Source organism: Falco naumanni, chromosome 1, assembly GCF_017639655.2.
Source record: "Falco naumanni isolate bFalNau1 chromosome 1, bFalNau1.pat, whole genome shotgun sequence".
Lineage (NCBI taxonomy): Eukaryota > Metazoa > Chordata > Aves > Falconiformes > Falconidae > Falco > Falco naumanni.
In genome coordinates, this window is record NC_054054.1 from 25,682,786 (window position 1) to 25,707,997 (window position 25,212).

General features: G+C 41.2%; 1 protein-coding gene across 2 annotated transcripts; it reads left to right on the top strand.

Moving 5' to 3' along the window:
* Positions 1–882: 882 nt before the first annotated feature.
* Positions 883–24,623, top strand: G3BP2 (G3BP stress granule assembly factor 2). 2 transcript variants are annotated; one of them, XM_040586817.1, is made up of 12 exons: positions 883–2,367; positions 2,774–2,892; positions 7,769–7,850; positions 8,874–9,047; positions 9,946–10,036; positions 10,956–11,058; positions 12,579–12,759; positions 13,734–13,832; positions 18,254–18,356; positions 20,454–20,582; positions 20,772–20,890; positions 21,657–24,623. In XM_040586817.1, exons 1-12 carry the CDS (start codon positions 2,356–2,358, stop codon positions 21,927–21,929), a joined length of 1,485 nt encoding a protein of 494 aa, XP_040442751.1. In that variant the 5' UTR covers positions 883–2,355; the 3' UTR covers positions 21,930–24,623. The 2 variants fall into 2 exon arrangements, with proteins under 2 accessions (XP_040442751.1, XP_040442760.1); XM_040586826.1 differs by lacking the exon at positions 13,734–13,832 and having other exon boundaries at positions 885–2,367.
* Positions 24,624–25,212: the final 589 nt, after the last annotated feature.

A 25,212-nucleotide genomic window follows, 5' to 3' on the forward strand; every position in this document is an offset into this window, starting at 1 on the left:
CGGTGAAAAATGGAAAAATAGCTTTTATAGAGTATGTGTATCTATGGGGCTTCCATTAGTGCCTGGTAAAACATGGTGCATGGTAAAACTCATAAAACGTGCATAGTGCATGGTAAAACTCACATTCTCTGTGAGTTTGGACTATTTAAATTTTTGATGCCAATGCCTTGGGTTTTGGCTTAAATTTCACTGTAGTCTTTACCTCCAAACCCCTCGGGCCTGCTAAGACTCAGGCCCTTGACTTTAAGGAGGTGCTGTACAAATTGGGGCACATGGAGATTTTTAATCTTTTTTAAACCTGGTTTCACGGCACCCATGTTGATAGCAAGGAGTACTTGCATTTTTGTTTTACTGCCTTTTAATGACTTGGAGACCTGAACAGTTTATTAAACCTCTGCTACCCCTTTTGAGATCTCTGAAGTGATAATGAAAGGAAATAATACTGAGACAGGCGAAGAATTGTACTGAGATACCCTGTAAAATACTGTGGTTCTATGATGTAAATCAATAGTGCTGTCACTTGAAATATGGACAGAGGTGGACAGTACTCATCTCTTTGGCAATGTAAACAGACTTCTGTTTCAAGTTGTTAGGGAAGAACTGGCTGTGTGTGATCATTGCCTACTTGCCTTTGTCAGATTTTCTGAAAGCTTTCGGTGGCCTTTCCTGAAATAGGGCAGCTTCCAATGAATAAAAGTTCTAGTGTGATACAGATCTGATGTAGTATAATAACTTATCACAGGTTATTATGTTTTGTACCCAGAGGCATTTTCAGTGTTCCTTGTGGTATGCCAGAAATTTGTTAATGCACATACTTTGATTATTGCTAGATTCATAAATTTGTGTGTTGGCTATCATCTGCTTATTCATAGGTTCTTTAAAAGTAAATACTTTGTGGTGAAGCTCCATCCTTGTGTATTCTCACAAGTGCTTGTGGTGAAGATTGTGTCACCAACTTTTTGTTCATCAACTGCTTGTGGGGCATGGGTGCAGAAAAAAAACAACAGTCTCATCTGTAGAAACCGAGGTCCGTATTCTTTTAAGGTTGGTTGTGAAGTTTCTGGAGGGAATCTCATGACTGCAGATGCTCACCATTCATGAATTCAGCCTTCCTGTCATGAGCTGGAAGAAGTGACATTTCAGTTGCTGGCAAGCCATCAAAAAGACTTCCAGGTGCTGAAGATCATTTTATGACATGGATGATCTGTGAGATGGTATGGATGGGTAGGAGCATAGCAAGTAAAACTAAGAACAGTTCGAGTCAGGGAGAAGTGGGGGATTTATAGGTTGGCTGGCTTCTTGATCCCTGTGAAGGCTTGTAAAGCAAATCCATGATCCATAAAGGCAAGAAGGTGTTTGTAACGGCCAGTGCAGATTTACCCAGGACACGTCATAACTGACCAAGTAGCTGGCCTTTTGTAGTGACAGGAATGGCTCGCTGGGTGAGGCATGTGCAGTAGATGTGGTTTACCTTGATTTTTCTGGAGGGATAGGATGGAGAAATGACCATCAGGAACATCACAAAGTTCGGTAAAGGCAAGTTCCCAAGTTCTGCAGATGCATGGAAGGACTGTGTGCAAAAGTAAAGGCCGGGAGATGACTGAGTATGAAGCAGCATTGTACAAATGGACCTCGATGTGCTGGCAGAAGAGTTGAACTTGAGTCAGTGATGTCCCTTTGCAGTGGTGAGGGGCGGTTACATTCTGGGCTGTCTAAGCAGGAGTATGGCAAGCAGAAGTGATTCTTTCTTTCCATTTGGACTCTTGTGACACCCCGACCCTGAGTATTACTCCCAGTTTTAACTCCTCCACACAGCAGAGAAACCCTGTGGGATCACCAGGATTGTTAGAGGATTGGAGCACCTGGAGGGAGGAGACTTTGAGAGGGCTGGGCTTGTTCAGCCTGAAGAACAGAGGACTGCAGCCAGGGGATGAGATGTTACTGCTACCTACATCTATCTGGTGGGAGTGGGTGGATCCATACTCGTCCAAGGTGCACCATGTTAAAATGACAGCTGACAGGCAGAAACTGCAGATGGAAGTTCTGCTTTACATGTTAGCAAATAACCTTATTCAGAACTTGTTTTAACGAGCAACATGTTAGAAACTGGTCATGCTTTGCTCCTGCGATTGAGCCTGGTGACCCTCACAAGTCCTTTAAAACCTAAATTATTCTGTGGCAAATGTGAAATGCAGTTAGGTTGGACAAGTAGTACCTAAGGCTTTGGTCATCTCTGGAGCATAAAGGTTTCTGTTCCCAGACTTCAGGGAATGCGAATCCAGCCCTCATAATCACTTCAGAATATTGGAGCTACCATCTTCATGTTACAGATGTGACAGCAACATTTTGAAGCAGATGTGCTTCAAGGTAAAGGAATGTTACTGGCTGATTTAAGACAGTATATCCCTGTTTGTTTTGCAGTGCTGTTGAACTTGGATTTTTAATTGTTCATCAGTTTATTGCCAAAGGGTTAAATAAATGGTGCTAGAGGTTTTTGACAGGGTGTTTGTTTGTTTGTTTGTTTGGGTTTTTTTTTAAAGCACCTGTTCTGTAAGGCACTTTGTCAATATAACACAGGAATTGACTGAAATCTTTTTGTTTACTTAAAGGATGTGGGGGGGAGGGTGTCTGGAATTGGTGGAGTAGTTCTGTGTGAATTAAGTTACTGTTTGCATAAATGTTTCAATTCTAAAATCATTATACTCATCCTTTTATGGGGAAGTTGTAATACAGAGAGCTGTCTTCAAACTAACCTGAATATTTCCAATTACAGCATTTGACACTGTGTACCAAAGAAATGGTGATGGAGAAGCCAAGTCCCCTGCTTGTAGGGCGGGAGTTCGTGAGACAGTACTACACTCTGCTAAATAAAGCTCCTGACTTCTTGCACAGGTAACACTTTCACACACACCAAGTGACTAATGTTTCTGAACAAAAGTCTGTACTGTTCATTATAAATCAGATAAACATTAATTTCTGAGTGTAGGAGGAAATGGACCTGGCTAACTTTTGGACTCTTGTAAAACTATTTCATCTTATTGACTAGTCCTTAGGCTATAGAACAAAGTCTGGTCATATGGATGTATGGCATAGTATCAAGGTATTTCCTGTGTGGGGAAAGTGAGCTGCTTCTCAGCTGATAAAATGGCAATGTGGACATATTCCAGAAATACTTTTTAGAAAAGACAGGAAAGGAGATAAAATGGCAGAGGAAACACTTGCATTTGGTAACAAAGGTAAGCATGGTAATTGTTTCAGGTTAGTATATTGTGCATTGCCTCTGAGAAGTTTTTATTCAGATCATGATTGGAGATGTAAGTATGAATGTCATGGCCTGGACAAAGTAGGTGGATAATACAATGGGGTTTTTTATCCCCTGTGTCCACTATTTAAGTGGTGCTCTGAATGTGTTTCTTCCTTCTTCTGTGGTTTGTGTGGTTTTTGTTGTGATTTTGGTTTGGTTTTTTTTGTCTTCCTCCTTTTTCTGGTTTTGATTAGCTATTTACATCTTGTCACTTAAGATTTTGCATTTCCACATTTGGATTTAGATCAGCGTGGAATTGTAATAAATAAAAGTAGCTTTGCCAGTATACAAAAAGAAAATCCCAGTCAGTGGTTGGGTTGTCTCAGAACTTGACATAAAGTTGATGGGGAAAAAATTGGACTGTTTGAGCACAAGTTAGACCTCTCAGATGGCTTGCTTTAGAATTCAGTCTTTTGAATAATGCCTGTTTTCATCTATAGCTTTGAGACGGGGAAAATTAATGGTATAATTTTTACCTAAATCACTGAACTGCTGTGGAACCAAGTTGTTTTCTGTGTTGAAATCTGTTTTTAAGGTGTCTGAGCAGTATAATCCAGACTTTGCTAATCTATGTTTAGTAATCTAACAGAAATTAAAGGCAGGGTTTTTAGTGATTGCAGATTTTCCTCACCCCCAAAACTTCAACAAATGAGTCAGATCAGATCAACATCTGGAGAAGCATGTCCGTGTAACACATCAATACCTGAAGTACAAACTGACAGGTCTCTCTTGAGCCCAGAACTGTGTTCCTTCGGAATGTGTTGTGCTGGGGTGTTTTCTCAGGGTGGCCTGGGAAGGGACATCTTGCCTTGGAGTTAGCTTCGGAGGCATCTTTTAGGCAGGTCTGTCAGCAGTTAACATTTTGTAATAGCCAAGCAGTTTAAATTATTTTAAGAGACTTAGAAAGGGTGTGACTATACCAGTTTTTCAATGCAAAAATTACGTTGTGAGCAAACAATGCAATGGAAATCCTGATATTGGAGCAGCAGGGTAATTTTTGAATGATAGAAAAGCCCAAGTTAAGAAGACAAGTTTCATGTGAAGTGTATCATCGTTTTGCTTTGACACCCAGAAATTGTTTGCATAAACAAAGAGATGGAGAAGAGTTTGTAAGGGATGATGAGGCCGTGCTTCACAGCTTTAACACCAAAAGCAATGGGAGAATTGTATCAGTTCTACAGCGAGATTGCCTTTTCCTTTTGTAACATTTATTTTCAATGGTGTTTAAACCGTATATTGGTATAAATCACTCATGCCTCAAACTTGGTGTTGAAAGTAGTCTTTGATTTTGCTCATAAGAGCATTTACTTGTAATGTAACCTGTAACCTTGGCAGGATTTGGAGGGGGGAGGGGGTATGTGTGTTCTGATTTAAGAAGTACAATACTCTGTTATGTTTTTCCTCCCTAACTGCTTCAGTCAAAGAGCAGCCAGCTGTTCCAGGTTTGCCTTGCCTCCTGCTTTCCCTTGCTATGGCAACGTTACTTCTGTTGCATCAATATTAACTCATGCTAGGGGAGCATTATAGAGCTGGTGTTCCTGGTGCATTTGGGATGTAGACTGATGTTTCCAGATGGGGGTGATAGGAAATTGGCAGAAGTGTATATGTGAGCAAAAACGGTGTCTGCAAAAAGCCTGTTGGAAGATGACATCGGTGTTTTATAGGAGGTACTCCCACCCCTCTGAATCTCAGGCTTTACTGGAAAGACTGAAATGGAGCTTTCCAAATTATGCTGTATGCGTGGTATGTTGAGTGGGAATGGAGAGTTGTCCACAAAATTTGCTGTCTTGCAGGAATTGTGTTTTCATCAAGGGCTCTAGTCCAAGAATGTTACAGAATTTTTTCTTTTCCAAAGTGGAGGGGCTGTTGATGACTGGTTGGTTACCTGTTTCCTGGAATGGCCCTGCTGAGGTCAGGGGAGCTAGATAGGCACTCATGAGGTAGGCTTCCTTGGTGCGGGTGGTACTCTGTGCTCACAAATATTCTCTGTCTGCTTGAAAGGTGGCACAAGTGTCACTAACGATAGCATCAGTGAAATTTCTCTTAAATACCTCTGCATAGAAGCATCCTAGAGGTTTTGATCTGGTTTGGTTGAGTCACAGCTGATTCTTGAGCTGCTGTCTTCTAGCCAGTTTTAGTCTCTGCTACTGCTGTCCCTTTTTTGGGGGAGTGGAGGTGGCTGATTTTTTCCTAGTCAGGCTCAGATGTGGAGATGTGGATGCCTTTCTGTTCTTTGGTCCCACCTTGTTTATGGTGATGTTCTTCTGAGAGGGCATCTTCTCTTCCCTCTTTCTCTTGCTGTTAGACTGAACAACAGTTTGCTCATTGCCACAGAAGGATTTTGGTTTTCACGGCTTCCTAGTGTTTGATGTGCTCCTTCTACTAAAAGCTTGAGAAGAGCACCAAGTATCCTGTGGCTAGTCATCCAAAGCTTATCCAGGGGTTACGGATAAGCAGAGATCAGTTTGCTCTCTAAATGGGTGTTGCTCGGTGTAGTTTGCATGCCTGTTGCACTTTAGGTGAATTTATATGGCTTTACTTGGCCCTTAACTGAAAATCTCTAATTCCATGTACCGGGGACTTAACTTATACTGCTTTCCTGATCTGCAGTTCCCCCGTGTTAGGTTTTCTGCCTACCAAAGAGTTTGAGCAGTTCCTTAAAAGCAAGTTACAACTCTTGGTCCCCCTGTGAAAGCACTTAGTAAGATATGCTGACTGTCAGAGGGGTTACTTTAGAATGTAGAGAGTGAAAATAAGTTTTCCTATCTGCTTGTGTACTGCTGCAGCTGAACCTCTGTTTATCCTTGCTGTTAGGAGGTGCTGGACCATGCTCAAAAACTTGGTTATGCAGTTGGTACCAAAGAAAACAATCTAGTATTTCCCAGACTTTCTCTGGATGTAGTCATGGGAGTTACAATCTTGGATTGGTGTTTTCAGGAAAACAGACCTGGAAAGACTTTCTAGGTTTAGTAGGAAAAACCAAGAAATGGCAAATGCGGAAGTTCTAGTACTTAATTCTGTATCTGAACACTGACTCTCTGCATTGGCTTCTTTGAGAGAAATGCTCTGTATCCTTGCTAATCTGTGTGACAGTGAGTTTCCAGAAGTACTTAATGAAAATTTTATTTCATATATACAGTACAAGGGTGGATTATAATAGTATCTTGTATAACTAGGGCAAGTCTTCGCATTCAGACCTCATGGGAATCACTCCCAAGGCAAAGCATGCTTCTAAATAGAAAATAAGGTGTGATATGATGATTTTGTCTGATCTATTAATGTAAATGTACAGAAAATACTAAGCATTTGTCACATGCTTTATAAGCTGGGAGTAAAAATCCAAAACAAAACTTAAGACTATTCTAGGCTCAAAATTTGGAAGTGGAATAAAAGCATGAAAAGAACTCTGAAATGTAAGAAAAATATTGAAAGCATATGTATGTATATTACATATAAAAAATATGAGATTTTAAAATCCAATCCAGAAGCTGGGTCAAGAAAGGATCTTGGGGTTTGTTTTTCTTGGAGTGGTCCAGAGATCTATGCTATTTGAGACAAAAACCACAATTACTACTTGTTGAGTAGTATAAATAGGGAATATTAGTTTTCAGTCAAAAGTCACACAGTAGAGGCTGCGCTCTAAGTGGTGATTTAGTTATTGTACACAATAACATGATTAATGCAAATGAAATACTGTTCACTGCCTAAATGTAAGAAGCACAGAGAGAATGTTGCTTTTGGGCTACACCTAGTACTGGATTTATCCCTTGGTGTGGCAGCCGTAAGATGCAGTTTTGTTTGGCCTTCTTTTGTTCGCTGTTTTTTTTTCACTTGATTTCAGACAACATTTCTTCTGGGGGTTTTGTGTTCAGCTGTGGTGCCTAGGAGGAATAAGGTCTTTTCTAATACTTCAGAGGTTTGTAATGAGTCTTTGCCTGTTGCTTCTGAGAAGCCAAGTGTGAAATAACAGCCATGGATAGCAGAGATACAGGATAGATGGGGAGGTGGGTTGGCTGGTTGGACAAGTTGTCAGTACAGCCTAAATCTAAGGCAGAATCCCTCACTGTTGCCCAAAGCTTTGAAGAGAATGGGGGTTCGGAGGAGAGGCAGGTGGGTTGTTCCTCCCTAGGCTAACACCTTGGCTGGGTAGTGCAGCTTTAATGCAGGCAGATGATTTTGACGATGGGGAACCTTCAAGCCAAAATGGCCACCTTGCTTAAAGGAAGCAAGTGAAAGGCTGAGATTGATTTAGGAGCTTGCTACGTATCTTGATCAAATGGGAATACTGAACATTAAGCTTGTTTGTTCCTGTATTCTTGGAGCCTTGAAGCTGAAAATATAGCTTGAATTGCTGTTTGTGCTGAAATTCCCAATGCATTGAGCTCTGCAACTTTTGGCTAAAATACTTGCTGAATTTGGTCCTATTTTTTCACTACTATGACCTTTATGTCTCTTTACTTGCAGGTTTTATGGCAGGAATTCTTCTTATGTCCATGGAGGGCTGGATGCCAGTGGGAAACCACAAGAAGCAGTGTATGGTCAAGCTGTGCGTATCAGAATCAGTCCTGTAGTCCTCATTAACGTTTTCAAAACTTACTAGTATACATCAGTATTTTCTTTACCAACTATTTTACCCATTACTTTGACTTTCTAATCTGGTAAATAACATGTGACACTGCCTCCTGTTTGGAGGCAGATAGGAATTTGTTGGCCTGAATTTTTTTGTTTTATTGTTGCTGTTTTTACTGTGGGATGTGTTTGATTCATCAGCTTTGCATCTGGACTGCAGAAAATATATTTAGGCTGGGAGACAGAATCAAGAAGACCTCTTAGACTGCTGCTGTTGATGTATCTTATTTCAGTTAGAAGTGGTTTCATGGAGTTCTTGGTGTTACCAAGTTCTTCTGTGAATGGAGTTTTCTTAAAGTGGAAGATAATTCACTCTTCACAAGTCCAGGAAACACAAGTTTTCACTTTAGTTGTAGCGCTTTATTAGAATAGTGTTTGTCACCTAGGGGCATCAGTTCATGTGGTAGCCCCATCTTTGAGCAATGTGGCTTTTAGCCCAGGGCAGGGTTGGTTTCTTCTCCTTTCACTGGCAGAACCTGACTTGGCAGCACAACAATCATGGCAGTGCAGATGTTACCCCCTCCTGTGACATTTGGATACTTTGTGAATGCATAGAGGGTTGCATTTTTCCTGTGGGAGGTGGTGTTTTGGCTTCTTTTAAAACACAAGGTAAATCCTGGCCCTCTTGCAGGCCCTTTGAAAAATGAAAGCCTTAAATTAGGTCATATGTTATAATACAGCTGGAAAAATTGGATAGCAAGTTGTGTGCTATTTGACCACTCTGAGCAGGACATGAGTTGCAGTGGAAAACTTCAGAATAAAAGTTAGATGTGCTCAGATAGACTGTTCCTGGCGAAAGACACTTCTTGGTTCCTGTATTTCATTTACCTTTTGAGCTTCAGTGGGGTGATTTTTTGTGTTGGCTTAGATTTCGGTATTCATAAGGTGTAAAGCTCTGTACAAAACTCAGTGTAGCTAAAATGCAACTCTTTATTTCTAGGAGATACACAAGAAAGTGATGTCATTACAGTTCAGCGAATGTCACACCAAGATTCGTCATGTGGATGCTCACGCTACTCTGAGTGATGGAGTGGTTGTGCAAGTAATGGGAGAACTGTCAAACAACGGGCAGCCGATGAGGAAGTTCATGCAGACTTTTGTGCTTGCTCCAGAAGTAAGTATATATAAGATTGTGTTTAACTTGAAAACAATGATAGTGGAAATCTCACTGGTTGCTACAGTTTGTCATATTGGGGCAAAAAACATGATTTGGCTTTTACAGCTTGGCCTGAAGGCTATCGTTAAATACATAAGGAAGTGTGGAGAAACAAGTGTATCGGACCCATCCTGAGCTGTTTTATTTTCTTAGACTCGAAGTATTGGAGCAGTAATACAAAGCAAATAGGAACTAGCATTTGGGAGCTGACGTTGGCCAAATAAATTAAAAAAACCATGTTCAGCTCTGCAGATCGAGTCTCTGGCGTAGTTCTGTACTTTGTTCCGGTCTGCTGGCAAATGTGAGTATGGGTTGATGCTGCTCAAGTTATTGCTCAAATTTAGCTCTTAGCAAAGGCAGAACTCTGTAAGGGTAAAAGGTGTTTTGTGTTCTTTCTGCTTCTTTCCCCCCAATACATCATAAACTATTGTGTAGTTGGTGATTAATGTGTTAGAGTCTTATTGAATTTGTTCATTGTTTCCCTGTGCGATGCTATAATTATACAGTCACCTTGTTAAAGTTCATTCTGGCTTTTTTTTATTGCAAGGTTTTTGTAATAGTGTAAAATTCCAATTCCTTGATGAAACTGAGGGACTTGATGTTTATTTAGAACCTATGATTGCTGTGGCTGAGAAAAATTGGTTTTTTTCTACTTGAAACTTCCTTTTTCAGTTGGGTAGAAGTTACCATTCAGTTGTTTGCTTAGAGAAGAGGTGGTGCTTGGAAAATGGCTTTAGTGAAATAGTCCTGTTCCAAAATGTTGGTGTGTAGCCCGAAGCCCGTATCTCTCATCTATCCTTGATGTTGACTGCTAGTATACCATATATGCAAAAAAATGCACATTGCTGTTTTACAGGGTTCTGTTCCAAACAAGTTCTATGTCCATAACGATATCTTCAGATACGAAGATGAAGTATTTGGGGATTCAGAAGGAGAACTTGATGAAGGTGAGGAAAACTATACGTGTAGAGTTTGTTTTGTTCTTCTAGCATGTATGCAGAGCTTTCAGAAATATCCAGAGATGGAAAGACGTGAACTGTATTGCATTCTCATGGATCATAGCGGTTTAGGAGGTGGCTGAGGTGGGGAGTGTAGGTTATGTTGCTGGAACTATCTGCTGGACCAAAACTTTCTGTAAAATGAAGGTCATATGCTAGTACCTTATTCCTTGAAGGGCTAAACTGGTTCAGGGTGGGTGAGGCTTGGCAGAGAATGGAAATAATGAGCAATGGTACTTTTGCTGCCACTGGTTTCATCAGGTAAACTTAATTTCTCTGATCAGTCAAATTTTTGGGTGAAGTGATTTGAAGATAAAAAATCTAATTGGCTTTGCATTCAGTAATTCATTTCTGTTCAGGGGCTGAACTTGACCTGGGTGGGTTTTTTTGCCCCCCTCTGTTCACTGAGGCAAAGCAAATTAGAGTGCAGCCAGAATGAATGTACATGTGTTCACTGGATAGTTTCTGGAACGTTTTCATGTCTGATCTGTGGAACAGAGCATCTTAGGCAATCATCCCTGTATTTGAGGTTAATCTTTTTAGTTTGAGGTACTGAGATTTATGAGGTAATAGTACAGGCTTTCTCTTTTACTGCCACCCAGTGAAAAACATGTGCTGCTTTGAGACCCTCAAACCCTCCTCCCAGAACTTCCTAGCACCAATATGTCTCTAGTTTCTCCTTTTTGTGAAAATAGTAAGAAACAGAGCCTCTTGAATGAGCAGAAGGGTCTTCTGTCTTTTGCAACTAATTTTGCCTTTTTTTTGTTGATGAAGCTTTATTTTGATTACTACTAGTTTAATATGCTTTTAAGTGTGGCTTGTGTACATCTCACAGAGATGTATAAGAAAGTTTTTCTTTTTGTGTCAGAGTCTGAGGAAGAGGTGGAAGAGGAGCAGGAGGAAAGACAACCATCACCTGAACCTGTGCAAGAGAATGCAAGCAGTACTTACTATGAAAACCATCCTGTAACGTAAGAAGTCCGTTTTATTGTATGAAGCTGCTTTTTTTAATATAAATGACAGCATTGCTTTGGCGCTTGATTCTGGATGTGATCTAACAGGCAGTTTAGGAAACTACACTGAAGTTGATACAGATCTGTGTTATGTTAACACTGTATTATTTTGAAAGGTTGGTTCTTGGATGAGAGAAGATGTAGTTGATGTTCTTACGTTTGTTAGTTATTTTCATTTCTGGGTACAAATGTGAGCTGAAGACTTAGCAAGCATGTTTATGTACACAGTTAATGGAGTCTTTGTTACATAAACTTGTAACAGTGAGTTGATACAATGTAATTTATGTGAACAGATGGGTTAACAAGGGGGTGGTTAATCCTGGTTACTCCTCAAATTTGGGTAGCACTGGAAACTCAAAGAAAGGTCCACTTTTTGAGACGTTGCTCTACAGCTGTATTGGAAGAATAAATCTCTGTCCTGAGTATCTTAAAATTTACAAAAAAAAAAAGGTAGAAAAATGTTTCTTTATGTTTTTTACTAGAAAGCTACATTTTATTAAAAAACAAACAAAATTACCCTAAAAAACCCAACCCACAAATACAAAGAAACGAACTGCCAAAACCCTGTGTTTTTATTTAAACACAGGAATGCTTTTTAAAGGGCCAGAACTGACTTCCTGGTTTCCTTGTTAAAAAAAACCCAACAAACAACACTTACAACATCACTACATGATGTCTGTGAAGTGTACCAGTGATAAATGCTAAATGCTGGTCATCTAAGGCTTTTCATGGTAAAACATAGGGAAGAGGAGGGGAGCCTGCTGGAATTCTGACAGTGACTTACTTAAGATAATGCAGGAGGTTTTGGGTGCCTAAAAGCTTTGTCAGGTCTTGGTTTTGGGTTACTGTGCCAAGAAGTTGTAAAGGCGACATGCATCAGGTAGTCACCTGGGCATATGCTAGCCTGTGGCAGGAGCTGCATAGATAGAAGTAATCAGAATTCGGTAAGCTTTGAGGATGGCTTCAGAGAGAAGTAAAAAACTTCAGATCCCCTTACATTTTGAACACACAGAATAGAGAAGAAGTTGTGTGTAATTTTCAGTAAACAAGACTCATGAAGCTTTTGGTAAGGAACTTATACAGCATTTTCTAAATAAGCTGTGGGTTTCATTCCAAAATTGGCTTCATTTATGTGTATAGCTTAATCTTCCACTGGTCTCTCACTGTGCTTCTGTTCTTTTAGGAGTGGCAGTTCTTGAGTTTAGCATATATTCCTTAAAGGGTTTATATGTCTGTGATTTTCATATTCTTTGCAGAAAACTGTAAAACATGTCTTCACTTCAGCAGGAGTAAAATCTGGCTTTGTACACAACTACAGGGGTACAGCTTAACTTCTAACAGTATTGTATGTACCATATGGTAGCAACTGGAAATAGAATGATCTTTCAAATACCAGCTGTTACCATAGCATAGCTTATAAAAAGTCATAAAATAAAAAGCTATTGGTAAGCTGCATAAAATGCATTTGATTATCTTAGCAATGGGATAGAGGAGGCGCTAGAAGAATCGTCTCATGAACCTGAGCCGGAATTGGAATCTGAAACGAAAACGGAGGAGCTGAAAGCTGAAGTAGAAGAAAAGACCCTTGAGGAGCTAGAAGAGAAGTCTCCATCTCCACCTCCTGTAGAACCTGTTTCGCTACCACAAGAACCACCAAAGGTTAGTTAAAAGTAATTATCTGTGCTTTTAGGTGCAGATGGTAAACCAGATTTGGTTTTGAACTTAGCCTTTTGGAGTGGCCAGACTGGTACCTCTTTTCAGTGTTGGTACTGTATGTAAACAGCTAGACTTGAACCTTGAACTTGTAAAAATGCAAAGTCTCACTAAAAAAAGGAAAGAATGTTATTTTTAAGTGCTGCTCAAGTCACCTATCGTAAATTGAATGCTCAGCTTGTAACGTGCGTGTGTGTGGGTTTATGCATGTGTAAACCTTTTTACATGTGGAGTTAACATACCTTAAGAGAACACCTCAAGCTACCACCACCAAATATCTCATACAATGGGAACCACTGCTCTTCCTTGAAAAGAACCACATAATGCATTGACACTTGCAAAATTGCTGGCAGTATAGGTTTAAAATCCATATGGGGGCATTGGCTGTCTCCCTTAGAGGCAGGATGCCTAATCTTAAAACCCACCGAGCACACTGTGTGTCATCTGGTATGGTTACACTTAGGTAGTTTGAAAGAGGTGGGAGGAACCAGTGGAAGCTGGAGAGACGTCTAGCTCCAGCGTGTCTCCCATATATGTTTTTTCCAATCCCTTTTCTCTTTTCCATTTTTACTTCTAACTTCTGGCACCCACTTCCTTTCTCTGTGTGGAAGACACTTCACACTACAGGGTTTTCAGTCCTAGGTTTGGTTACATCGTGGAAAGCAGTGATCTGGGGATGCTGAGGGAACTGGGCTCACTCAAGTAGCAATAGTGGACACTGTGCACAGTTGCTTCACGCTGTTGAAGTCCACAGATGGCTAGAACTGCAAATCCCTCTGTATCTTCGTTGTAATGCTTGCACAACCGTGATTTAATAGTCAGATGTGAACCGAAAGTGTATTTTCAGCAGACGAGTTTCCCTGTAGGAATGTCAGTGGTTTGCCATGATTAGTAGCCTAGGTTTGTTGCATTTCCTGCAGGCTTTCTCTTGGGCTTCAGTGACCAGTAAAAACCTGCCTCCTAGTGGTACTGTTTCTTCCTCTGGAATTCCACCCCATGTTAAAGCACCAGTCTCACAGGTAACCCATCTGTGAACACCTTGGATTGTCTCATTACTTCTGCAAACTGCTTCCGTTTTTTAAAATTAACAGATCACTTTGTTTGACTTAAATTGCACAAATTAATTGTGTCTTAAATGTTAATGCACTCACCTTCTTGTCGCAAGCGAAGGCACGTACTACACGTAACAGGTGTAACTGGGTGATGGTGACGTTAAAATCTGTTCATTTGGAAACAGGAAATGGCTACTGAAATTTTTTTGATCTGTCTTAATGGGATATGGTTTGGTTTACAAGGGAAAACAACAAAAACCCAGCTCCCCTCAAAATGGTATTTTTGTATGGTGTGTTGGAAAGGGATATTTCATTGGCGGGAGCGCCCCAGCAGTAAAAAGGAATGGCACCGTTTCTGAGAACATGCAAAACTGCTTTGTAAGGCTAACATCTACACAGAAACATGCTGGATTTCATTATCCATTTTACATTAACTTGTCACAGAACCCTGTACCAACTTATGACTGTGTGAGGAATGGAAGGATTCACATTTCCTTGACAGGACAATGCTATCTTTCCATTCCTAGGTTGACTGGGTGAGGAGGGGAAAGAGGAAGGGAAGTTTGACCGGGTGGTAGCTCATGTCCTGCACATGCCAAGCTGGTGTGAGACAGTCTGAGACTCTCAATTCAGCTTCCTCCATCTGTATAAAAATCCTCAAAATAGAAAATGTGTGCTTTAATTTTTCTACTGACGCTGTGTACCAAAGCCCTGTATGTTGTGGTAGCTCACGTCCAGCCTTTTTTAAAAGACTGCAATTTTCAGTAGACCAGCTGGGTTATTGCAGCTGTTGTTTTTGCACTTGTTTCCTCTCTGTTTTTTACTGACAGTGAGGAACCTGTCTAGGATTGCCTTTCAGCCAAATGCATGTTAAAAAAGAAAACAAAAAAGAAAAAAAACCCCAACCAACAGAAAAACAACACCTTGTATGGTGTTGCTTCTGATCTGACACGGCTGTCATGGAGATAAGATACTGGCTATGTAATGAGTTGGGAAGCCTGTCTGTCTTCATCAGCTTCACCAGGGCTTTGAGCATTTGGGTGGTATTTGAGCTGTAAAAACTGTCGTTTTTTTCTAGTACAGAATAGATTTTCCTTGTGCAAAACCAAAATGGGTTCTGATTTATTTGCCCTAGAGAGGGTGGATTTTTGTAATATGCCTGCAAAAATAATTTAAAATTATCTGTAAAAGGGAGCAGAATATAGATGTCCCCTTAAACTCCTGCGTTGCCTCTGCAGTTTGTCATGCTTTCTGCCTTCTAGATTACTTTTGCTGTGACTTGGTGTTTAAGTAATTCTCTGTGGAAGTTTCTGAACAATACTGAAATGGCAAGAATTTCAACTCTCAGCCCTTCTGGGGACAGAATTAGTCAGTTCTTAGCTCCTTTTCTTGCACACTTTTCAGGCATGGTATACAGAAAGCTGGTAGAAAAAGCACCAGAACAATTTGTACAAGGGGTTACGGGATCAGCAGCAGCTTTTTCCTGTTCTCTTAAATCCATTTGCTGTGCATGTAAATGGGGACAGTAGATTGCACTATTGAGTGGGTGGCTCCTTTGGGACGCTGCTGTTCTAGCCAGCTTCAGTGCTGTTACAAAGTAGCTGTTAACTGTCCTTCTCATTCATTTCTCTGCATCACTCCAGTTTTTCCCCCATCTTTTATGAAGTTAAAAATATAGCCTCTGTAGTATTATTAACTCTGAACCCCTCAAAGGACTGCACATGTACTGACAGTTCAGTTCCTGTTTATTTCCAGCTGTGGACTTAAAACAGGTCAGCGTTTCTTGCTCTTTTTCTTGTGGACGGTTAGAAATCATCCTACACTGATAAACTGGGCCTTCTCTTTATAGTGTTTTCAGGTATTCTGACCTTCTGTTTGCATTAACACATCCACTGTCTTAGGGGTGCTGGAGGTGGGCAGGGTGCTCGCTGACTCTTGTCTTCTGGCTTGGAAGTGGTGAGTTCAGGGAAGGATTTGTTTATAGACACTGCATTCTCTCATTGCCTTAAATCTGTTTGGACTGTGGGTAGATTCTTCTGTAATCTATAGTGCCTTTATGGAGGTGATTGACAGGTGGCTTTAGTAACTTGTGCAGTTCACATTTACCTCAGAGAGTAGCTATCTGAGGTACACATCTAACCTAGCTACTGGAATTCTGGTGAGATGATGTAGGTTTTTTCTTTTGTTTCATGTCAAGTGTGGTTTCTTGTTTGCTGGGCTAGTTGGTTCTTTGCATGTGTGCATTTTGATTGTGGCAGGCATCTCACCCTAGAGAAACTTTTAAGCCTTGTAAGATTTAAAAAATAGAATTGCACCAGCCTTTGGAGCCACCTGTTCTCTTGCTTGTTCTGTCCCCCTCTGTTTCAGGGGGGTATTGAGTTCCAAAGTTGGTGAGTAAAGGCTGACTTGCAGCTGGTTTTGCTGTCATTGCTAGTAGCGTTGCTGTAGGAGAAAGAGGTCCCTTTCCCTCCTCATGTGAACTTGTGAAGAGATGAGATGATGCCACCTTTTCCTTAACTGTTCTCAGAGCTCCGTTAGGCTGAGGTTTTTGGCACCCTTGGCTCCTGGGCCGAGGGCTCCTTTAGCCACTGTCTATGGAAATCCTTATTCTGTGCCTTTCATCCACTTGGTGCAGTCTCTGTGAAATAAGAGTTGCAGTTAGCTGCTGCTGGGGCCGTAAATGGCAGCCCTTAACAGACATCTTGTGTTGCTGCTAATAATTACAGCATTTTGGGGGAGCACAGTTTTGCACAAGCGCTTTCCTCTTCAGGCAGTGCCAGAAACTGAGGCAGTCTTCCTCTGTAAAAAGGGGTGGTAGTGATCAGAAAGCAACTAATGAGATTAGCTTTCTGTTGTTTGGGTAGACAGAGTATTTGTGTGATAGAGAAGTTCAGTGAAATGCAAAGCAAGCGGGTAGAAGTTAACTGTTGTTCGGGATTTAACAGGAGATCAGTGACCTAGTGGTCTTTGCTGTGGTTGACAGAAGGACTGTATTTAAGCCTGATAGCTGTAAGTAGCTAAGAAACGTGGGTCTGAATGTATTGAGTTTGGCTTTTGAGGTATGCTTTATAATGCAGTAAAGATGTGTGACTAAAAGATGGCAGGGGAGCTCCAGTGACCCATGAGGAGGTATAATGAAAAGAGATTCTACAGTAAGGCTGATTTTTCTACCTTATTCTTGGAATTGAAAAAATGATCCTAGAAGTGCTGGAAGAACAAGGTAATGCCTAGCTTGGTAGAGCACAAGTGAATAGGAGGGTTGAAACATTTATTTGTTGCATCATACCTGCATGTTTCATGTAAAATACAGGGGGTTTTACCCCTGTGAGGTACTCTCTGGCTGGAACCGTCAGTTGTCTTGTCCTTAAAGAAAAGTAAAGGAGATGTTTAACATAAACTACTGCTCTGCAGCAGTCTGGGCCTACAGCCGTTGTCCTTGTGTTTATCTTCCTTGGAGGCTAGCGTTCTTCTTTACAGTCCTAAGGATAATTTTGGTTTTCTAAGATAAGAGCCCAGCACAGCAGCAGCTGCTGGACTTTTGTACAGAAAATGGAATTTTAAATGTTGGAAATTGCTTTGGTAACCAATAGGCTGCACAGAAATATTTTTCATTGTTACATGTCTCCCCCCCCCCCAAGTATCTTTATAAATGTATTTTTTGCTTGCAAAAAAGGGAATAGCTGTTCTAGTTCCTGAGAATATGAAGGGTGTGCTTTGAGCATCATGGTCTCGACATCAGGAAAGTTAAAGAATATCCTCAGCAGGTAGTTGGTAGAAATTGCCATTTCAGGTGGCTTTGTTGTATCAGAAATACTTACTGCAGCACTTTTGAGGGGTTTTGTTTTGTTCTCCTTTGTCTTTTTGGTAGTTTCCTTATAGTTGTTCTGCACTCAAGGAAAAGAATCCCTCAGGGACTCAGACAGAATGTGAGATTTGCCCATCTTTTCATGTTCATCTTGGACCACCTCCTATTCATTGAAGTTTGAGCTTGGCATAAGGAAGCTTTTCTTTCGTCTATGTGGGATTTTTAGTCAGGTTGAAGGATTCTTGAATAATGGAGTGCTGGGATCTCAATGCCTGGTCAAACATGGAAAATTCACCTTAGCCATGTTTTAGGGAGATGCTCTTGAGAGATGCTTGCTTTGCACCTTTTAGCACAGATAACTGAACACTGCAGTCCTGGATTGGTACAGAGGAATTTATAGAGGTGAAAAAAACCATGTATTCCCAAACACATTGACATGGATATATATCTTCTGGAATTAATTTTGTGCATGCCACTTACCTGTCTTGTGTTGTGGGGTTTTGTTTGTCTTGGTGAGTTGTAGGGTTTTGAGGTTTTTTTGCTGGGCTGGTGTTTAATAACGCATGTTCTCCTCCTGTTTTAGCCAAGAGTTGAAACTAAACCTGAAGCTCAGTCTCAACCTCCTCGTGTACGTGAGCAGCGTCCCAGGGAAAGACCGGGTTTTCCACCCCGAGGACCTCGACCAGGTAATGCAGATCAGCTTGTGTGTCTGCTTGGGACTAGTTAATGAGAAGTTACTCTCCTTGACAGGTCTTGTCTGTAGCTGTATTGTATTTGCCTGATAATGAACTCTCTTATTCCTACTGCCGTCAACTAGAAATAGGGGGATATGATTTGGAGTCCAAGCTGATGGTGAGCTGTTGCAAAGATTGGGCGTTACTTCCGATCTTATGTTTTGTTGAAATGTTTTTTAATAGTCAAGCCACTCACATATATGCTTGAGTACTTTTTATGTGGCTTGATGCCTTTCTGAAAAGCTGGTATGGAAATCTGATGCTTTTTTCAGTGTCCTCTAATTTTGCTGAACCTTGGAAGCAAGAGCTCTTGAATGCCTGGTATTGCTCTTTGTTTTGGAAGAAAACCTTCCCACTGTGTCACCCTCAGTCAGTTAATAATTTTGTATGTATTTTTCCATCTTGTGTAAATGTCTACAATACCGTTCTCAGTTTGGCTGCCTTGTGTTTGTCTTAGTTTGTGAGCAGCCAGCTCTGTGCATTTTCTTACCAATACAGAATATCCAAATACATAGGATGGGTCTATCTAGGAAACATGCTCGTTACTGACAGCTGTCAGAAGTGGTGTTGAGAGGTGAAAGCCTGAGTTACATTCATCACTCCAGCCTGGTTGCTTGGCAAAGCTCTGTGCAGCGCTGGGCAAAAGCTATCTAGTCAAAGGCCCAGAACTACAGGTTGCTGAAGAGTTCCTCATCTTACCCTAAGTGTGAAAATAAGTCACGAGTCCTAAGGGGAGGGGTGGTATTTGTGATTATCGTGTAGAGCTGGCAGAGCACTGCCTGCCAAAGTGTTAAGTCTCAGTGACTGTAAGCGTCTTCACCAACTCTAGCTAAAATTGGTTCTAAATAAGGTTTTCAGTAAGTGCATACCAAACTGTGGTACAGATTGGGCTTAAAAGTGCTTTTGGCTTTGATCAGTGCAAGTATATCTTTGCTCAGGGACAGCACTGAAACTTGAAAGGGTTTGAGGCACAGAGACGGAATCATGACATCTGTTAAAGGTTAACATTTCTTGTTATTTTTTTAACATGTCATCTGGAGCAGGGAGAAAAAGCCAGAACTTGTGGCTAAATCAAGTTGCAGACCTGCAATTCTACTACTCTTTGAGTGTATACAAGTCATACAGAAAACATGTAACAGAGTCAGAGTCTTTTCATTTTGATCCCAAAACTGCTGGGGCTGGGGATAGAAGAGTCAGGGGAGAAAAAGCTGAAATCTCTGTTGACCAAATGGTAGAGGTTTCAGCTCTATGGTCTTTATTTTCAAAGGAAGTCAGCAAGCTGTTTTATCTGCTTAAGGAAACCTTTCAAATGAGCTAGCAAGCTTGCTGCAAGTGGGCTTGTAGGGGAAGCTGTTGAAAGGAAGGGGTACATACCTACGCTGTAATACTTTGGGTATAAAAAGGGTAACAGTGTGCTTCTGTCACACTGCAAGCCAGGTAATGATTTAGTAGGGAGATACACTCAGAAAGATTTTATCTTGCATGCTGCTAAGCCTACTAATACTTCAGTTGAGCTGGAGAGAGCATGAGGAGCTCTCACTTGTGTTTGGGACAAAATGGTGGAAGATGAAAGCCAGAAGAGGTGACTGGCAAACTTTGTTGATAATATGAGTGCCAAAGTAAAGGTACTGTTATTGTGCTAAGGAGTTGATAGAGAGGTGACTTAAATCCGTATCTTTTAAAAAAAATTGCATTTAAATAGGTACCAGGCTGCTCTTCAGTGTATGATTTAAGATATAACAAGAACCTCTTAAACAAATTTGCCCAGTATGCCAGCTGTTTTAGTTAGCATGGATTTTATTTAGCCTAACCACGGAACCCAGACCAAAAAAACCCAAATACTTTGTTGTTTTACTACAAAATTGTCAGGACTATGTAAAGAGGAAGTTAGTGTCCTTCCTGTTGTCACCCATGGTAAACATATGCTCTAGAGCTGAAGGTACAGCACTGGTTGAGCAAACGTGCCTGGTGCTGTCTGTATGTGTTCGTCTGAATCTGCGCACATCTTCTAACTCAGTGGCTCTACCTTCTTCTTTCTATTGATGATAGGGAGAGGGGACATTGAACAGAATGAGTCGGATAATCGTCGAATAATTCGCTATCCAGACAGCCACCAGCTCTTTGTTGGAAACTTGCCACATGATATTGATGAGAGTGAACTGAAAGAGTTCTTCATGAGTAAGTAGCAATTTCAGCTGCAGAGACTAAGAAGAAAAAGTGTGTTGAAAAGTCACATAGTGTTCACTTAGGGCCACACAGGGGAACTTCATGATCTAATGCCACAGGTGTTGTCTTGAACAAGCAGAGGAGTGATGAAGCTGGTACTGTGGTTGTTGGTAATGGGGCTTCTCCCTTGTGTTTTCCCAGGCTTCGGAAATGTGGTAGAACTTCGCATAAATACTAAAGGAGTTGGAGGAAAACTGCCTAATTTTGGTTTTGTGGTATTTGACGATTCTGAGCCGGTCCAGCGAATTCTGGTTGCAAAAGTAAGTGTTGGCATTGAGTAGCCTTCAAAGGATGGACTGAATTCCCTAAACCCCAAGTATTGTGGGTCATCCCAGTTTGCATTGCAGCTGTTTCTGGCATTCAGACAACAGCTGTAAGAAAAACATAGTTTTGGCATACTCGTTCTGTCAGGAGTGTTCTGTAGCTTACAAAAGTGGTGCCAGCATTCCTCAAACCACATCTTACCAAATTCAGGTTTTGTACCTCTGCACATAGACACCACACAGAGGTCAAACTTACTTTTAGAGATTGTTTAAGCTGAAAGTTGAATACGTAACCTTTTGAAGAGCATCGCACAGATCTCTGAATTCTGTATCCTGGGGCTGACAAAAAGGAGCAGGGTTATTTGCAGTTGTGGCTTGAGGAATTGGAGAGGAGAAAGCAGCAGTTTTTATGTCTAGTATGTGGGAGTGAGACCTAGTAGAGCAATTTTTCAGGAGCTTTAGCCCTGAAGTGGAAAAGCTAAAGCCGGCAGTGGAGAGGCTAAAAACAACACTGCCCTTATTTGAGAAAGACATTTAATTCCTTGCATGCCAAATGAATTTTAAAATGCTGTTCCATTTACCATAAAACTCTAGGGCGGGGGTTGTGTGCTGCTGGGAGCTGTTAACAGTTAATTTTTTGTCTTTTGCATGTAAGTGAAGGTAGGCTGAGATATGCAGCAAATGCAGTGTTTTCATATGGGTTGTATAAATGGACTTTGTGAAATTGTGACTAATGTGTGCCTTGAATGCTTTTCCCTATAAGCCTATTATGTTCCGGGGTGAGGTGCGCTTGAACGTAGAAGAGAAAAAAACAAGAGCCGCTCGTGAAAGAGAGACCAGAGGTGGAGGCGATGATCGTAGGGATATTCGTCGCAATGATAGAGGCCCTGGGGGTCCCCGTGGAATAGTGGGTGGTGGCATGATGCGAGACCGTGATGGAAGAGGACCCCCTCCAAGAGGTGGCATGGCACAGAAACTTGGCTCTGGACGAGGAACCGGGCAAATGGAAGGCCGTTTCACTGGACAGCGTCGCTGAAATCACCACTGTGGGCAGACGGTCTTGGCAGTGGTACATAATCCATCGTGTTTGCATTCTTGTTAATTTTTTTTGGCTTTGGAATGTGACACAGCCCTTCTGATCATTTCTTTGATGTGAAAGCATCCTTTTGGTTTCCAGTTTAAATTGAGGTGGACGTTCTTTCCCCAGTTTCACAACAGGAGTCACACTGTTAATTTATAAATGTAGACTTGGAGAATTGAGGACTGAAAAAAAAAAAAAAAAAAAAAAAAAGAAAAGGAAAAAAAAAGACCGGTTAACTATCTGCAACAAAAGTGAACTAAAGGACATGCCCAATAGAATTCAGGTCCTTTCAGTCAAAAACCCTCTGCTGCACATTTTGTGTAAGTGTTACTGTTTCTGCCTATTACTGTTGGAAACACAGATAGTGCAATTTGTGCAATTGGAGAAGCTTGCCTTTTTTTTTTTTTCCTTCTTAGAACACTCGGCTCCAAACAAACTCGTGTTTACGCACTCATCAAAATGCACTAATGGGTACTCTGAACTCATTTATATTGACATCTGCAGGAGGCATCGGAGGAAAAAAACCTTCATCCTCTTATTCAGACAGAATAGCTTGTGAAACGATGCGGGCATCTGATCTGCTTGCTGTGACCAACATATGTACACACACAAACCTTAATAAGACTACAAGTTTATTCCAGAAGGAATCCATTTAGCTGTAAACTAAACAGAACCTAGAGTTTCAAAGTCGTGGCCCTGAGTACGCAACAAGTTTGATAGCTCACGTCAGATTTTTCTATCTGCCCCTCTTCAGTACAGGGATGGCTGCTCAACACACTCCTCCTTCCCCTTTCCCCTTCGATAAGCATTGTACAGTGAATTTGTCTTGACTGTATTTGAGTTCTCTGGTAATGTAATAAGCATGATGGTGCCTTCTATGAATACATCATTCCAGTCTTGCTGGTGATTTTGTACAGTATAGTGTATGAATTTCTGTGCTGCAAAGCCAATTGGCTGCAACGCATTTAAAGGAAGTAATTGAAAAATTGTATTAAAAAAATTGCAGTATCTTTCAATCAGTAAACGTTGCTAAAATTATCATTCACCTTGCTCTTCAATTAACAAGTTCGCCTGTTTTTTTGCAGAGGGGGGGAAGGGAGGAAGAAGGCATCCAAGTAGTCTCCAGGTTGTCTCCTTTTTAATCAAAGTTAAAGAAAATGGAGTTGAAATCTCTCTTGGACATGAGTTTCAGAAGTCAGTCAAGAATGGTGAATGCTTTTGGCCAGCTTATAATTAGTAGAACTGAGCATCCTTTGTGAGGGTGAGCTTATCAAACGAGGATACTGCAATTTTCAGAACAAAACAGCAGCTCTTAAGTATTTGCATTTTCCAGTTGCACTTTTTAAAAAACTCTTACTCATTTTGCACATAACTCTCAGCTGAAGTTGACACTTACGTGGCTCTGGACTGAAGGATAGAAAGGAGACATCCTCTTCTTCATTTGACTGGTGCGTTTTTCCAGTGGAGAGGTCTGTTTCTGGATGACGTTCTGGAGCGCTTTTCCGTAAGCTGCAGCTGCAGCAGACAGTACAGTTCGGCTCGATGCCAGGGCGTGCAGCAAGCGCCTGGCTCTGAGGCGGCAGGAGTAAAAGAGGGGGGTGTGTTTGTGTGTGCGTCTGTGCGAAAGTGTCACCACTTAAAGCTGCTTCTAAGCACGGAAGACCTCAAATAGAGTAATTGCAATTTCAAGCAAAAGCAGATAGGGCATCATAGCAATCTGTCTCTGGATTATGCAATCATTTGCTGTTTTTTAGTAAGTTGGAGGATTTTGCACATACTTTTCTGATACGTTAGGCAAAGTGAAGCGGCATCTTTCCATTTTCTCCCAGACTCGAGGTCTTCTGTGTTCAATGGTAAGTCTTGCACTATTTTCATACTCTTTTTTTTTTTTTTTTTTTTTTCCGGGGCACATTTCTACCAGTTTTCATTTTCATATTTCAGTTTTTTTGTTGAAGGTCTTGCATTTTCATCTGTTACCTGGAAAACTGTAGTACTTGAACTGCTCGCCACACAACACCACTACTTATGTTTTAAGCCTTCAGACAAATTGCTGTCATCAGTTTGCCACCAGTGTGGTTTGCGTGGCTTTTTTTTTTTTGTAATTTTTTTTTCCTTTTGTAGTGCTGCAGTGTTTTGCTGCCACCTAATTAATTTGTATGGCAAATGGCACTGGGAATAATTTCAACACCACAAAGCGGAGTATTAAAAAGAGCTACTGAGCCATTCTGCTTTCTGGCTTGCTTCTTGTTTAAGTGACATGAACAACCATTGGAACGTCATCCAGAGAAGTTTACATGGTGATAGCTCACCTGCTGTACTGTGGACTCTTACGTGTTCTTGACCCTCTCGATAGTAAATGTACCTCTTAGAGCAAAGGAAGGGATTCACTGACCATTACTGTTAGTTGCTGATTTGTGGATGGTGGGAGTATTTTGTCATTACGGTTCTATTTCAACAAACTTGGCTGACCATCTTGGCTTTAGTAGGTATACAAGACAGTGGATTACCATCTTTATTGCTGTAACGTGTCAAGCATTATATGCTAGTAGATTCTAGTTTAATTGTTGCAGGTGGAAAGTATTTTTACTTTTAAGTTTCCATTCTGAATGTGTTTTGACTAAACATACCAATAAACTACTGATGTCTGCAGCATTTATCCATGTCCCTAATTCTCTTAAATGCAGGTCACTGTAGAGCACTGTTCCATCCCTTCCTATACAGAAAATGCTTGTTTTAAGAATGTTGTTGCTGGCTTGTCAGGTGGCAGTGGGAAGCCATAGTAGCACAGCATCACATATTTTGGTTGAAGAGTCTTGACTTGAGCAAAGTTGATAAGCTCTGGCTCGTCGTGGCTGTATAAACTCCTTTGCTGGGACACTGGCTTAAGAAGACACAAGGGTCAGAAACCCTGCCTGTGCCACTGAGAAACCATGCCTGGTCCCCTCCCAGCTTGGGTTGCTCTGGCTCCAGAGCTGAAAGGTAAGGAAAGTGGGCACAGTTTGTTCATTCAGTGGTGGCTGGTAAGGCATGGCCCCCCACACAGGTTGCTCCCCTCAATCTGGTGGCTCCTCTCACCTCAGGGTGCAAGGAGGATGCAAGCTCCTCTCGGACATGTCCCAGCTGAGTTGTGGGGGCTGCAGCATCCAGCCTGGAGATATGGCTCACGTGGAGGCTGTGATGGTACTGGGAGGAATGTGAGCCCACTTGTCTTAAAAAAAAAACAACAACAACAAATCTG